The sequence below is a fragment of the Mytilus californianus genome, unplaced genomic scaffold (assembly GCF_021869535.1).
Source record: "Mytilus californianus isolate M0D057914Y unplaced genomic scaffold, xbMytCali1.0.p SCAF_6, whole genome shotgun sequence".
In the NCBI taxonomy this organism is placed as follows: domain Eukaryota; kingdom Metazoa; phylum Mollusca; class Bivalvia; order Mytilida; family Mytilidae; genus Mytilus; species Mytilus californianus.
Genome location: NW_026262712.1, coordinates 3,710,522 through 3,725,246, shown reverse-complemented (window position 1 = coordinate 3,725,246; position 14,725 = coordinate 3,710,522). Strand labels below are relative to the sequence as shown.

The 14,725-nt window shown below is 32.0% G+C and overlaps 1 protein-coding gene across 2 annotated transcripts in view; it reads left to right on the top strand.

Moving 5' to 3' along the window:
• Positions 1–10,089, top strand: part of LOC127706047 (doublecortin domain-containing protein 1-like) — a 79,330-nt gene extending 69,241 nt beyond the window's left edge. For both annotated transcript variants that reach the window (XM_052210448.1, XM_052210447.1), the window contains 4 exons: positions 1,692–1,778; positions 2,193–2,342; positions 2,737–2,922; positions 4,494–10,089. In XM_052210448.1, the coding sequence (XP_052066408.1) occupies positions 1,692–1,778; positions 2,193–2,342; positions 2,737–2,922; positions 4,494–4,550 (480 nt within the window). In that variant the 3' untranslated portion in view covers positions 4,551–10,089. The remainder of the gene's footprint in view (positions 1–1,691; positions 1,779–2,192; positions 2,343–2,736; positions 2,923–4,493) is intronic.
• The last annotated feature ends 4,636 nt before the right edge of the window (positions 10,090–14,725 follow it).

Here is a 14,725-nt window from a genome sequence, read left to right as displayed (position 1 = left end):
TTTCAGGTTGAAAATGTCTGACAATCAAAATGTACGTGATAAAACTGTGCAAAAAGGACAGTCAAGTTTAGCAAAAATCGGAGATGGGTTTAAAAAAAAAATAAACCAATTTCCCAATTTCAATAAAAATTATGCATTTTTCCCAAAAAAAAACGGTAGAGGTAGTTTTGAAAAAAGACAACAATATCACTGCAGACATTGACATGACAAAATGTTAAATAATTCAAAAGATAAAACCTGATTAAAGAACAAAACAATTAAACAAATATAATATACATAAACAAAGACAACCACTGAATTACAGGCTGCTGACTTGGGACAAACACACACAGAATGCAGAAGAGTAAAACACATCCGACCTTCATGTTCCTCAATTCATACTTTGAGGATTAGAAATGTTTAACGTCCTTACCTTGTACAGAACTTTAGTCCTTGTGGATTTTGGCACACAAACTTGTTCCCAGTGAGAATGGGTAAACCTGCTGTAGACAGTCCCCTTGTTAACCTTATGGACTACACATGCCATTTCTATAGAAAGTCCTCTGTGTTAACCTTATGGAGTATACGTGCCATTTCTATAGAAAGTCCCCTGTGTTAACCTTGTGGAGTACACATGCCATTTCTATAGAAAGTCCCCTGTGTCAACCTTATGGAGTACACATGCCATTTCTATAGAAAGTCCCCTGTGTTAACCTTATGGAGTACACATGCCATTTCTATAGAAAGTCCCCTGTGTTAACCTTATGGAGTACACATGCCATTTCTATAGAAAGTCCCCTGTGTCAACCTTATGGAGTACACATGCCATTTCTATAGAAAGTCCCCTGTGTCAACCTTATGGAGTACACATGCCATTTCTATAAAAAGTCCCCTGTGTTAACCTTATGGAGTACACATGCCATTTCTATAGAAAGTCCCCTGTGTCAACCTTATAAAATACACATGCCTTTTCTATAAAAAAAATCCCCTGTGTCAACCTAATGGAGTACACATGCCATTTATTTCTTTCATTATAGACTTTGTCATGACTTTATGTAGGGATTTGGAGTATCATTTTGTGAGCTTTGCTTGCAGTTCATCTAGTTTACTGCTGAATTGTTCATTTTTTTATACAAATGTTTTCCTAATATAACAAAATGTTGATGTTTCAATTTCCTGTTTTCTAGTTCCCATCATGCAACTGAACAATTCTATTTGGTTGAGAACTTATAAATTTATTGTTGCCTCTTCCCATGAAATCAACAAACCTTAATGAATCAACAGTGATTATTAATATTATCAAACAGCTTATCTGACCTTATAAATGCAACTATATAGTCAATCAAATGGAGTAATCTTCATCTCACTGTCAATTTTAATCCTGCTCCAATGTTTTCTCTATATTTTCTATTTTGGTTGTTTTAGGTGACCTCTCTAAAGTCATCTTGTGGTCAGCTATTAATCAGAGATCTAAAGTCTTAGATGTAAGCAACCATAGGCAACGGCATGCACCAAACAAAAACCAAACTAACATTGAACAGCAAGCTAGCTTCCTGAATATAATGAAGTGTTTGCCACTCCATATTAAACTTTTGCTCAACAGTACTAAGTTAAAATCATAAGAACCACATTCAAACATTAGACATGAAAGGGGAGGAATTCTGTAGAAGTAAATAATATTAACAGTTATTTTAACTTTGTTTCTTTTCCAGACCCATCTTGCTGAGGTGAAAAAGAATCAAAAAGAACCAACGAAGACTATAGGTACTTCAGGACGTTTATATAAACAGCCTGACACAGTATGTAGATTTAAACTTATTAGCAGACTTAAATATTGGGTTAAGAATGTCAAGACTTTTAAAAAATATAGTGAAATCGTCAAAAAATTCATTTAAAAATTCATTGTGCTGCCTATTTTTTTGTTTGTTACAGAAATATTGTACTTGTCAGTAGATAAACGTTATATGTAATAGAGGTATATTGATTTTTGATTGGCTGCACGACAAATCACCTGTTTCTGTTATTTGTTTCCATTTTATGCAAAAGCTACCAAAGAAAGGAATTACTTGTCACTTGCTTTTGTTTCCAATAAATTTTCAAAATACAGCATTAAAGAGTGAAAAAAATAAAATTCCTGAATTTACATGAATAAAAGATATGGAGTAGAGGAATAACTGAAAAGTAAAAAATTTAAACAATTCTGATTATTTTAGAAAAGAGTTATGGTCTATCCAAATGGAGAGAGTTTAGAAAGAGCTGTGTACGTATGGGGCAATACTTTGGAAGAAATCCTAGATAACTCCACAGCTAAACTTGGAATGTGGCAGAAGGCTAGATTGATATATACAATGGAAGGCAAGCTGGTGAGTATTAGCTGATCTGAAATTCAAGATGACCACAATTGTGATATGCAAAATTCTTATCTTTATGTTCAAGATATTAAATATTTTTTTTTATTTTTTTATTTTGAAAGATAAAGTGATATCTTTATTTTTTTTATTTTTTTTATTTTGAAAGGTAAAGTGATATCTTTATTTTTTTTTTGAAAGATAAAGTGATATCTTTATTTTTATTTTTTTTTTATTTTGAAAGATAAAGTGATATCTTTATTTTTTTTTCCAATGTGTTAAATTTAGTTTTATGTTTTATGTAAATTTTATTTGCTAGTCCTTAAATAGACTTCTTGAGTCTTGATTTGATTTTCACAGTTTACTGGTTTATGATTGAGATTACTGACCAGTTATTGGTCCATTACAGGTAACAAAGTTCCAGGATATAAACAAAGATGAACTGTTATGTGTTTCTGGGGGTAAACCATTCACTAAACCACAGGGATACAGGGATGTGATAGAGATCAAAGCTAATTGGACCAGAGCAAGGAAAGAATACGGACCATCTGCTACAGATTTTACTGTAGACGCTCCTGTTAATCCTAAAGTCAATGTAAGCCAGATTTAAATGTTTACTTTCAAGACAGTTGAATGCTATAAATTCAGAAGTTTTTGCGTACATTTATTATTGCTGTTTTTGAATAATTCTTATATGATTTGCATATTAGAGAATACGTTGATATGATTGGCTGAGAGGACTTCCGGTAGTTGTTGTTGACGTTGTTTATTTTTCAATAGACGACGTTGACCGAACTTCTTTTCGTAAACAAGATGGCGGCGATAATGACACAATTGGGATCAACGTTATCAAAATTTATTTTCAGTTTGCGTTAATAGGTCTTAATAGTTAAATTAAATAATAAACACAAAACATTCATTTGAATGATAATAAGAGTTTTTGTAGTTTATTTTTTATCAGATTGCAAATTTCATGGAGTACATATTTTTGTGTTAATCAACAAATATATTCATGCGCCAGGCCTATTCAATGACACAAATATACAATTTACGTGTGATAGAGGTTACGAGTGTGGAAAAATAAATTCCTTATCTCCAATTTTAAAGAATTATAAGGATTAAAAGCCTTTTTAAAGGAATTTATTGGTGTATAAACTTTACCAAGTCACCCACAAACATATCATAAAAGTCCTTCGGACTTTTATTTGTTTGTGAGTGAATTTGATGAGTTTATACACCAATAAATTCCTTAAAAATGCGTTTAATCCTATAATAATGCTGCATACAAACAAAATTTAAAATGCTGTCACAATTTTCACCAAAATTTATAAAGACATCATAAAAATTTCTGAATTTACAAAAATTTTACACTTTTATGAATGATCAATAACTAGATAACAGCTTCTCACACTTTTGTTGCTGAAAGTTTATGATGACAGTATAAATTAAAGATATAAAGTTTTGCTCATGTGAATTTTGTCAATTCCAACAGTGTGTACAGAATGAGCAAAACCTCTAGTAAACATACCATATCTCTACTTTCACCATAATAAATGTACATGGCCAATTTAATTTGGGTAAACAAGTTTAAGGATGTTCCCTACTCTGTTTCAAAATAATAAGCTTTTTAAAAGACTGTTATAAATTGATAGTATATAAATAAAGGAACTAAAAAAGCAGATAAAAATGAAGGGTCCGTGTGCTTGTTTTCGAGATATAAGCCATTGAAAATTTGGCAGGAAATGATTCTCTCTAGATTTTTCATACATTTAACATTGGCACCTTTTTTCTATCTAAAAGTATAAAAAAAATAACAAGGATTTAATAAGATTTTCAAAGATGGCATTTTAAACTATATTTAATCAAATTATGAAAAGTAGGGGTTAATGGGCAAAAGTTTTTAATGGCACTACATGGATAAAACCAGAGGATTCCGAATATCTGGCAAAAATTTACAAACAAGAGGAGCGAACATCCTTAATTCTGGTTGTATTTGTATTATGAATTCTTTTGCCATTGGTTTAATCTCGTTATGTTTTACAAAAAGTACAGTATTTTTTTTCCTGTCATACATGATCATCTGAAATCCAAGATGGCCACTAGTGTTCCAATTTTAATGACTATCTTTGCAGCCATGTTATCTGCCTGTTTTATTCATTTTTTCAGGTTGACCCGTTTGGACCCCCAGCTTTGACAATGCCACCAGAAGAGACAGCTAAATGATGCAATAATTGTTAGAAGTTAGGAACTGCCAATTAATAATAATGCTTGTATTTAAACAATATTTTCTATGTAGTGTTTGTCCTTTTATAAGAAATGCAATTTTGCTAAAGAGAATCTCAAGAGTTTTTAATCTTTTGTGCTTTCTTGATTTGACATTTATATGTTGATAGAAATTCAGATTTTATTGAACAAGGTAACTTCTCCATCTGGTAAGGTTCACTGAAGATAACGCGTTTTTGTTATGCTTTGTTGCAGAAAGTGCAGAAAATAAATGTATTACATTGACCCCTCTCAAAAAACTGCTTCCTCAAAGAAGGAAGTATGATCTTATTACAAGGGTAGATTTAGGTTGTAGTGATTGAATTAGAAACGAAGTTAATACTGCTTTTATGCTTAATTTAAGAGGGAAGCTTTTTAGAAAAGGACTATACCAGAGGGACTTGTTTTTAGACATGAAAACTGTTCATGCATGACTGAGTGTATTAGTGAATGATAATATTCAGATGTAGATATCTTATAGTTTTGACTGATGATCATTTATTATATTTTAAAATTTGTGTAAATGGACTTGTCAATATAAATCATGTTGAAAAAAAAAAACAGTTGAGAAAAGATTGTTGACACTACAGCTAAAAATGTATTTTGTCATTTTTACCTGGCCACTGTGGTCAGTCGACTCTTGACCACTCAAATTTAATTTCAAAGTTTTTTCCGCTGTAATAATTTTATGTTAAATTTCTATGATGAAAGAGAAGAAATTACATGTGTACTCCATAAGGTTGTCACATGGGACCACCTAGCTAGAAGTTTGCCCACTTTGTGTAAAATCCCATGGTGGACAGGTAGAAATGACTAAAGTCCTCTAGAGCTTTAGTGCATGTACAATAATTGTAATGATATTGCCTGTGATATTTATTGTAAAAATTTGGACCATTGTACAGTTAAAGCCATTCAAAATGAATCTTGTTTCTAAAGTACTGACTTGCTTAGATGGGATTTTGATTCAGATTGTATACCAGCTGCCACCAAAGCTAAGTTACAAACCAAAATGGTAGATAACAAATAGCCTCAAGGGAGACAAATCAAGTGGCATAAATTGTTATGTATTATATACACTGGTGGATCCAGGGGGCTTGATACGTTGGAACCCCCCCCCCCCCTTTTTACCTTTTTTTTCAAAACATTTTCATGTTTCATTATGTTACAGGGGTTGCAACCCCCCTTTTCAAAATGGCTGGATATGCGCCTGATATAAGGAAATGAAAAAACGCCCCCCTGTAGCTTTTCAGTTATAAGCAAAGATGTATGCTTAGCAGAAAACCATTTCCTCATTGCTTTAATATGGAAGATAAATTGGCAATTGCTGCATAAATCTTTTCCTTTTGTTTTTATCCCTTCCAGCAGCAAAGATGGGGATGTCCATAACATTTGTCTGCTTAGTCATTGAATTTTTTGTGTGTTGAAATCCCGATCTAAACCAATACAAATTATAAAGGAATAAACTTTGTCAGTTTTCGCATCATGTTGTGTAATTAAGTTCCACACTTGAATTAAATAACCTTGACCATTATTTGGTACATGAATGTCATTGGTTAAGTTTCATAATTACATGTCTAGATCTATACAACTAGAAATCGTTAGGTTTCAATTAAGACAAGTAAGAGAAAGAAGGAAGAAAAAATATGATAAACTAAAATTTGTTAGAAACAAAAGATTTGTTTTGAATGGTTGTATTGTATTGTCTGTGATAATTGTTGCTCAATTTTACATGTTTGTGAAATCTATTCTCATTTATTTTGTAAAATTTTCAATATTTTATGATGTTTTTATGTCCTGGATATTTGGTATATTACTGTTCTATCCAACGAATACCTTTTTTTTTTTTTGTTGGATGAAGCCATTTGTACATTGAATTTACAAGTACAAATATTTGTAACTTTGTGGTTATATTTTGCTAATTTTTGGTTTTTTTGTGTTGTTTTTTTGGGTGGGTGGGGGTGGGGGGTAAAATTACACATGAAAAGTAAATCCAAATAAGTCAATATTCTAATCTTTCTTTGTGTAAAATCTTGTCTTAAGATTAGAGACTAAGAAATTTTCTTGCCTCTAACTTTTTATAATTTTTGTTCAAAATAGGAAGGTATGACTGTTCAACTCTTTTGCCTCTGTTAGAATGTTAATCTAATATAGAACAGACTAATTTTTTAACTTTTTTTCAATTTTACTTTTTGTTTGAAGGCTAATTTAGTTGAGTTATTTTGTATGAGTTTCAAACATTGCTAGATATGACATGAGAGGCCAGATATACAGGATCAAAAGATGGATGCTTATTTTTATTAAAATTGATTTACTTTTTATCATTTTGTATATATATATTTGTATTGTCTTTTGTAGTAAATATGTACTTATTTAAAACTTTATATTTGGATATAGGGTAGATTTACAATAATATAACTAGAAAAGGACTTTTGCTTTAATACTTTTTATTTGGGGATTACAGTTTTCACAGCTTGCAGATAATGGTTTGGCCTGATATTTCAAATTTACACGAGGGGATATTATTGCTTTATAATGCAATGGTATCTTTATTGCAAAATTAGTTAGCGAAGAAGAAAAAAATCTGGTTTGATAATATTTTAATGACTTACTTCTTGAATCCTTGAGTTCAACACCTTATACTGAAAAAAAATTATCAATTTGTAGCAGTAACAATTATTGAAATAGTTAATATAAATTTGGAATTGATTGAAAACTACTATAACTACATCCGTAGCCATTGGGTTTTGTCTAAACCCCCCTCCCCTGAAAACAAAAAATACTATTAAAGTCAAGTTTCATATGTAAGTTTAACTATTGAAGTCAGAGCGTCATGACCCTAAACAACCCCCTCAGATACATCATGACTACTAGCCTGATAGTGTTAACGTTTAGATTTTATTTTTGGCATATTATTTCCCCCTAATCATAAAGACTTAAATAAAGATTTAAAAAGGTGCAGAGAGTTGATATAGGATGTTTTGTTTTGTTCGTAATTGGTTTTGTATTTATTCTAACAAATATATTACTGTATGTTGGGAAATATTGATACCCCCACTCAAAAGAAAAGGGTATACTGGTTAAGATCTGTCTGATTTCCCTGAACAGCTACAAGTTAAAGATTCTTGATATTTGGCCCCAAGCTTTAAATTTATAGTTATGACACATTTTCAGTTCCTTTGATGTATTTGTTTGCTGAAAACTAGGGTCAGCAACATTGAGTTGGGGCATGATTAGTGAGCAATAGCTTGTAGTATATCTTGTTTCCTCTATGTTAATTTAAAGGCATCTAATTAAATTTGTAGATTAACAGTGCCTTATTTTAAAGGAGTTGCCAACATCAAATCCAAAATTGACTGTGCCAACTCTTTGTATACAGTACTTTTATTCCTATTCTAATGCAATGCTCATAATTTTTTTATATGAAAAATTTGAAATACCACAGAAACTGTGATTGTGCAGTGATATTGCAAATAAACTGACTGTCAACTGTTGAATTGAGGGCAGACTCCATCCAATCAAAAGTGGTGTTACATTTATTACTTCATATTACATAAGAATCTCTGTTGTTGTTCAGTTTGTTGATGAGATATAACAGATAAAAAAACTGGCCAATATTTCCAACTGTACAGTAAACTGGCCAATATTTCCCTCTGGATAGTAAACTGGCCGATATTTCCATCTGTACAGTAAACCAGCCATTATTTCCCACTGTACAGTAAACTGGCCAATATTTCCATCTGTACAGTAAACTGGCCAAAATTTCCAACTGTACAGTAAACTGCATGGTCAATATTTCCCACTACAGTTAAATGGCCAATATTTCCCACTGTACAGTAAATGTGTATGTCTTTTTCACTTTCATTTGTTTTAACATCAGTTTTGTATTTTTATATGGATCTTTATTGTTGTAATATTTATAGTTTATCTGTCGGTGTGTATTTAATTTCATTTCAGGAGAGGGTTATGAGCTTTTCAATCCTCAAAGTGGGCGATCTCCTTCTTTGACAGAAATTTCCTTCACTAAAATTTGCCACATGCAACATTTTTATATTTTGTATTTCACATTGTTTTTCATAAATGCTTAATCATACTGTTTGTGCTTCAATTCCTAAGGTTAAGAAACAAAAATTAGAATCAAAATGCATTTGAATCAAATTATGAGCTAATTAAGTAAAATAGCATGTCAATTAACTATGACATTCAAAATTATGTAAACTAATATTTCACAACAAACTGCTACTTTATAATGGAAAAGAGTGAAAGAGGAGGAAAGTATTTTTTTTTTAAATTTTAATACAGGATGATTTTATCTCCTGTCAGTTTGGAAGAAATATAGTGAGGCTTTCATTAATAACCAATTATTACAGAAAACAGTGCCAATCTCCTTCATGAATTTATTTATACTACATATCACATTTTTTTTTCTTCAAATAAACTATTTCACTGTGCATGGAAGGCTGGTGTTATCGAAATCATAAAGGAATGATGCTACAATTATAGATTTGAATTGAAGATGAAAATATATTTTTCCTTTATTTATACTGTGGATTCATTTATTTTCATGGGTATCAATTTTCGTGGATTGAGGAAAACTAACATTTTCGTGGGTATTTGAATTCGTGGGTTTGCCAATCTCTGCATACAAAGCCTATAGAAAATTTGTAATTCGTTGAACATTTGAATTCGTGGTTCACCTGTAGCCACGAAACCCACGAAAATTGGTATCCCACGAATAATAATGAATCCACAGTAGTTACAAATTTAAGAGAAAGCTTTATTGGAATTATTTTCTTACTTTTATCCACTTGTTTTACTATCACTCTAATAGGTTCACAGGGTTAGATTTGGGTTTTAAAAATAAATATTAGAAAATTAATAAAATACACTACAGCTTGGGTGGATTAAGTCATTTCTACTTGCCCTAAGTAGGCATTCTATATATACCTGCTTGCCCAAATTTTTCAAAAAATAATCAACACAAAAACTGAACTTATTTTTCCAAGGGAAAATATATGTTTAATCCTAATGATGATTTAATAGAATAGGATGGAAAAGAAAAAATATACTGTTTTAATTCATGACACGAAATCATAATGCGCACATGCGAAAAAGTAAAAACGAATAGGAACATTTCTTTTATTGCTGTTTTTATTTCTATGGTATGTCCACTCAATAGAGTTGGTGTAGGAGACCATCTGTAAATGTGTGACAACTCCCACCAAATATAACTGGAAATGACAAAATCTACCAGAGCTGTATAGGGTAGTCTCATATACATAACCAAACTCTCCTTTTCTTCAAATCATCAATATATATATTACTTAATTATTTTGTGAGGTTTAAGCCAATATATCATTTAAATCATACAATTTTTTTTTAAAGTCAGTGCATTTGCAAGCTATTTAGCTTTGTTAGAAATTTTACAAATGTTGAAGTTTTCTTAATTGTATAGGAGCTTAGCTCTGTCAAAAGAGGAATAGAAATAAAAATATAAAAGAAATATGTTTTTTATGTTGATATCTCGCCTTCTAATTCCTGTCAGACAGTTTTCACTTGACCTCGACCTCATTTCATGGATCAGTGAACAAGGTAAAGTTTTTCGTGGTCAAAATCTCAGATACTATAAGCAATAGGTCTACTATATTTGGTAAAATTGAGAATGAAAATGGGGAATATGTCAAAGAGACAACAATCCGACCAAAGAGCAGAAAACAGCCTAAGGCCACCAATGGGTCTTCAATGCAGCGAGAAAATCCCGCACCCGGAGGTGGTCCTCAGCTGGCCCCTAAATAAAATTGTGTGCTAGTTCAGTGAAAATGGACGTGACACTAAACTCCAAAACATATAAATGAACTAAAATTAAAAAACATACTAGACTAACAAAGGCCAGAGGCTCCTGACTTGGGACAGGCGCAAAAATGCGGCGGGGTTAAACATGTTTGTGAGATCTCAACCCTCCCCCTATACCTCTAGCCAATGAATAAAGAAACACATAGCAATACGCACAGTAAAATTCAGTTTAAAAGAAATCCGAGTCTGATGTCAGAATAGGTAACAAAAGAAACTAAGCAAAATGACAATGATACATAAATAAACAAAGGACTACTAGCAGTTACTGACATGCCAGCTCCAGACCTCAATTAAACTGATTGAAAGATTATGTCTTCATCATATGAAAATCAAGTACAATCCCTCCCGTAAGGGGTTTAGTATCATACCATCATAAAATATATGAGAAGAACATAACCTGTATCATGCCAACAACTGGCTTTAGAATAAATGTGTTTATTTCTGATGCAAAGACCCTATGAGTGAATCAATATTAATACCAAAATATGCAATCCTTAATGACCTGAAAACAGTATCGTAACTATATCCCTTCTGAATATGTCTGTTTAAAGGTTTGGTTAGCTTTTGAGGTGAATGCCGACATTTTTGTGCTTTGTAAAGAATATTACCATGAAATATTGGATGTGAAATACCTGAACGTATAAGATGTCTGCATGTTGATTTATATTTACGAATGATGTCCTTGTAGTCTTGTAGCGATGATAAAATTTAGTAAATGTTTTGACTAGTTTGTGATATCGAAAACCCTGGTGTAATAATTTTTCAGTAATACAGAGATTTCTTTCGTTGAAATCAAATACGTACGTTGTACACAAGCGAATCGAACAAGTTGAGATATATAAACACCATAAGATGGCGACAAGGGAACGTCACCATCAAAAAATGGATAATTAACAATAGAAAATGAAAAATCATCTCTTTTATCATAAATTTTGGTATTAAGCTTCCCGTTAAAGATAAAGATATCAAGATCCAGGAAAGGGCAGTGTTCATTGTTAGTATTAGCTTTATTTAAAGTCAGTTCGGCAGGATAAATCTCTTTAGTGTACATACTGAAGTCGTCATTATTGAGAGCCAATATATCATCTAAATATCTATAAGTGTTATTCAATTTTTGAATCAGATGTTGTTTTGATGGGTCTTCGCTGATTTTAGTCATAAATTGTAACTCATAACAATACAAAAACAGGTCCGCAATAAGTGGTGCACAGTTAGTCCCCATGGGAATGTTATCTAGTAAAAAATCAAGGGCAGTTAAAGTATCAAAGCAGGTCCAATTGACATAGTTCTTTTGTTTGTTGTTACTAAAAAATGACCTAAAAGAGTCTGAACATATATATTTGCATTCCGACTTTTTAAATGCCCATTTAATCAGGTGTGTGAAATTTTTCTTAATAAGATTATTAGGCAACGTGGTATATAGGGTAGAAAAATCAAAACTTTGAACAGATTCGAAATCACCAATATAAGCATGCAATTTATCAAGTACTTCCAACGAATTTTTGACACTCCAAAAGTGGTGTATGTAATGATTGTAAGGTGTACATGTCCAACTGGCAGGTGTCATCTGACCTTGACCTCATTTTCGTCATTGGACAATGTTAAGGTTTTGTGGTTTAGTCTATTTCTCAGATAATATAAGCAATAAGCAATTATACTTGGTGTATAGAAAGATTTTAGGGTGCACATGTCTGTCTGGCAGGGTTTGTGTTACCCTGACCTCATTTTCATGGTTCATTGCATGGAATTGGTTAATAATAAGTTTCCATAATTTTGTCAGTTTATCAGATACTATAAGCAATAGGTGCACGTCTGTCTGGTAGGGTTCATATGACCTCATGTTCATGGTTCATTGGTCAATTTTAAGATTTTGTGGTTTGATCTGTTTCTTGGGTACTATTAGTGATAGGACCACTACATTTGGTGTACAGAATTATTGTAAGGTGTACATGTCTGTCTAACATGGTTCATCAGACCTAAACCTCATTTTCATAGAACATTGATAATGTTAAGTTTATGTGATACCTGTAGTAAAACCTTCATATTACAGACTTTCGACATGAAATCAATGATAAGTAAAACAGGCAAGACATTTCAACATTTGCACTCCTGTTTTGTATTAAGTGTGCAAAATATCAACTGCTCCTCATTGCAAAGAATTATAATATTTACACAGCCACCCTGTTGGTAATCTTAATGAGACATGTGGCCTTGTAATATTTACACTACAACCCTATTGGTAATCTTGGGGAGAAATGTAGACATATATATACACAGCCACCTTGTCAGTAATTTATATTATTTACACAGCCACCCTATCGGTAATCTTGGTGAGACATGTCCTTTTAATATTTACACAGCCACCCTATTGATAATCTTGGTGAGACATGTAGCCTTATAATATTTACACAGCCACCCTGTCAGTAATCTTGGTGAGACACATGGGCTCATTAGGTTTACCCAGCCACTATGTCTGTTATCTATAATTTTTACACTTCCACCCTGTCGGTAATCTTGGTGAGACATGTGGCCTTACTATATTTTTACAGCCACCCTGTTGTTAGTCTTGGTGAGACACGGGGCCTTATAGTATTTACACAGCAACTCTGTTGTTAGTCTTGGTGAGACACGGGGCCTTATAGTATTTACACAGCAACTCTGTTGTTAGTCTTGGTGAGACACTGGGCCTTATAGTATTTACACAGCAACTCTGTTGTTAGTCTTGGTGAGACACTGGGCCTTATAGTATTTACACAGCAACTCTGTTGGTAATCTTGGTGAGACATGTGGCCTTATAATATTTACACAGCCACTCTGTTTAATAGTAATCAAGGTGAGACATGTGGCCTTATAATATTTACACTGCCACTCTGTCTGTTATCTTGGTGAGACACATGGCCTTTTAATATTAATACAGCCACCCTGTAGATAATCTTGGTGAGACATGTGGCCTTATAATATTTACAAAGCCACCCTATTGGCAATCTTGGTCAGAAATGTGGCCTTATATTTATACAGCCACCCTGTCGGTAATCTAATAGTGAGACACATGGTCTTATAATATTTATATAGCCATCCTTTCGGTAATTTATAATATTTACACAGCCACCCTGTCGGTAATCTTGATGAGCTCAATATGTGGCCTTATAATATTTATTAACTATGGACAAAAAAGTGGTGAAACATCAACATTTATTTCAATAATAACATAAATTAATAATCACAAAAAATAAAATAACAATTCTATTATAAGAAAGTTTAAAATTTCAAATTAAAAAATATATACCGGTATTGAATAAAACATAAAGGTAAATATTTGCTGTTATCCTTGAATATACAGAATAAGTGTTAAAACAAGAGTTAAAAAAGAAGCAGAGACATTTAATAACGAACAGATTGTCAATATTCCCTTTAATTCTGTCAATTCAGAAAATTAGTGCAAGCATTTATTATTGAGATTTTGGCCTGACCAACTAAAATTCAAGATTAATTCTTATGATTTCAAGAAAAGCTACATACAGATTTATTCCATATTGATAGAACTTTAGTAGATTTTTCTATATGAATGGGATTTTGAATAAATAAGCATATTCACCTGCGGAAAAAGTATATTCACCGCGCAAAACGTCGCGTGCTTTTACGTGTATAATAACGATACAATGTTTGATGTTTAGTTGGTTTTGGTAAATAACTGTTATTTTATACATATTTTTCTCGCTCGGAACATGGAATAAAACAATTACTGTCTTTTGTTTCGGTAAATATGTGGTTTAATTGACTTTTGAAAAACCTAGTGACATTCACTTCGGCCGTTGGCCTCAGTGAATATCAGTTTTTCAAAAGTCAATAAAACCACACATTTACCTCATCAAAAGACAGTAATTGTATAATATTTATCAGATATCAGAATGTGAATTCTTACTTTTGCGATACTCACCCATTTAAATCATTTGCACTAATAAACAAATACCTGGCAAAAATTTCTGAATTTACAATAGTTATATTATCTATTTAAATATAGAATCGCTCACCCATTATGTTTCAAACTACCGTAAGGAGGAATAATTTCCCAGAGTTCAAATTTTGTGATTTCCAAGGTCAAAACTGTTCTTCTTGTCCATGATTCTTATCTAGATCTTATTGAAACATAAAATTTTCACAATTATTGCAAGAAAATAAATCATTCAAACTCATTCCCCACTTACAGGTACTTAATTTTGACATAAATCGCTATTATTTTTTCTCATTGATGTGAGCAACTATACAGTGACCTATAGTTGCTCACG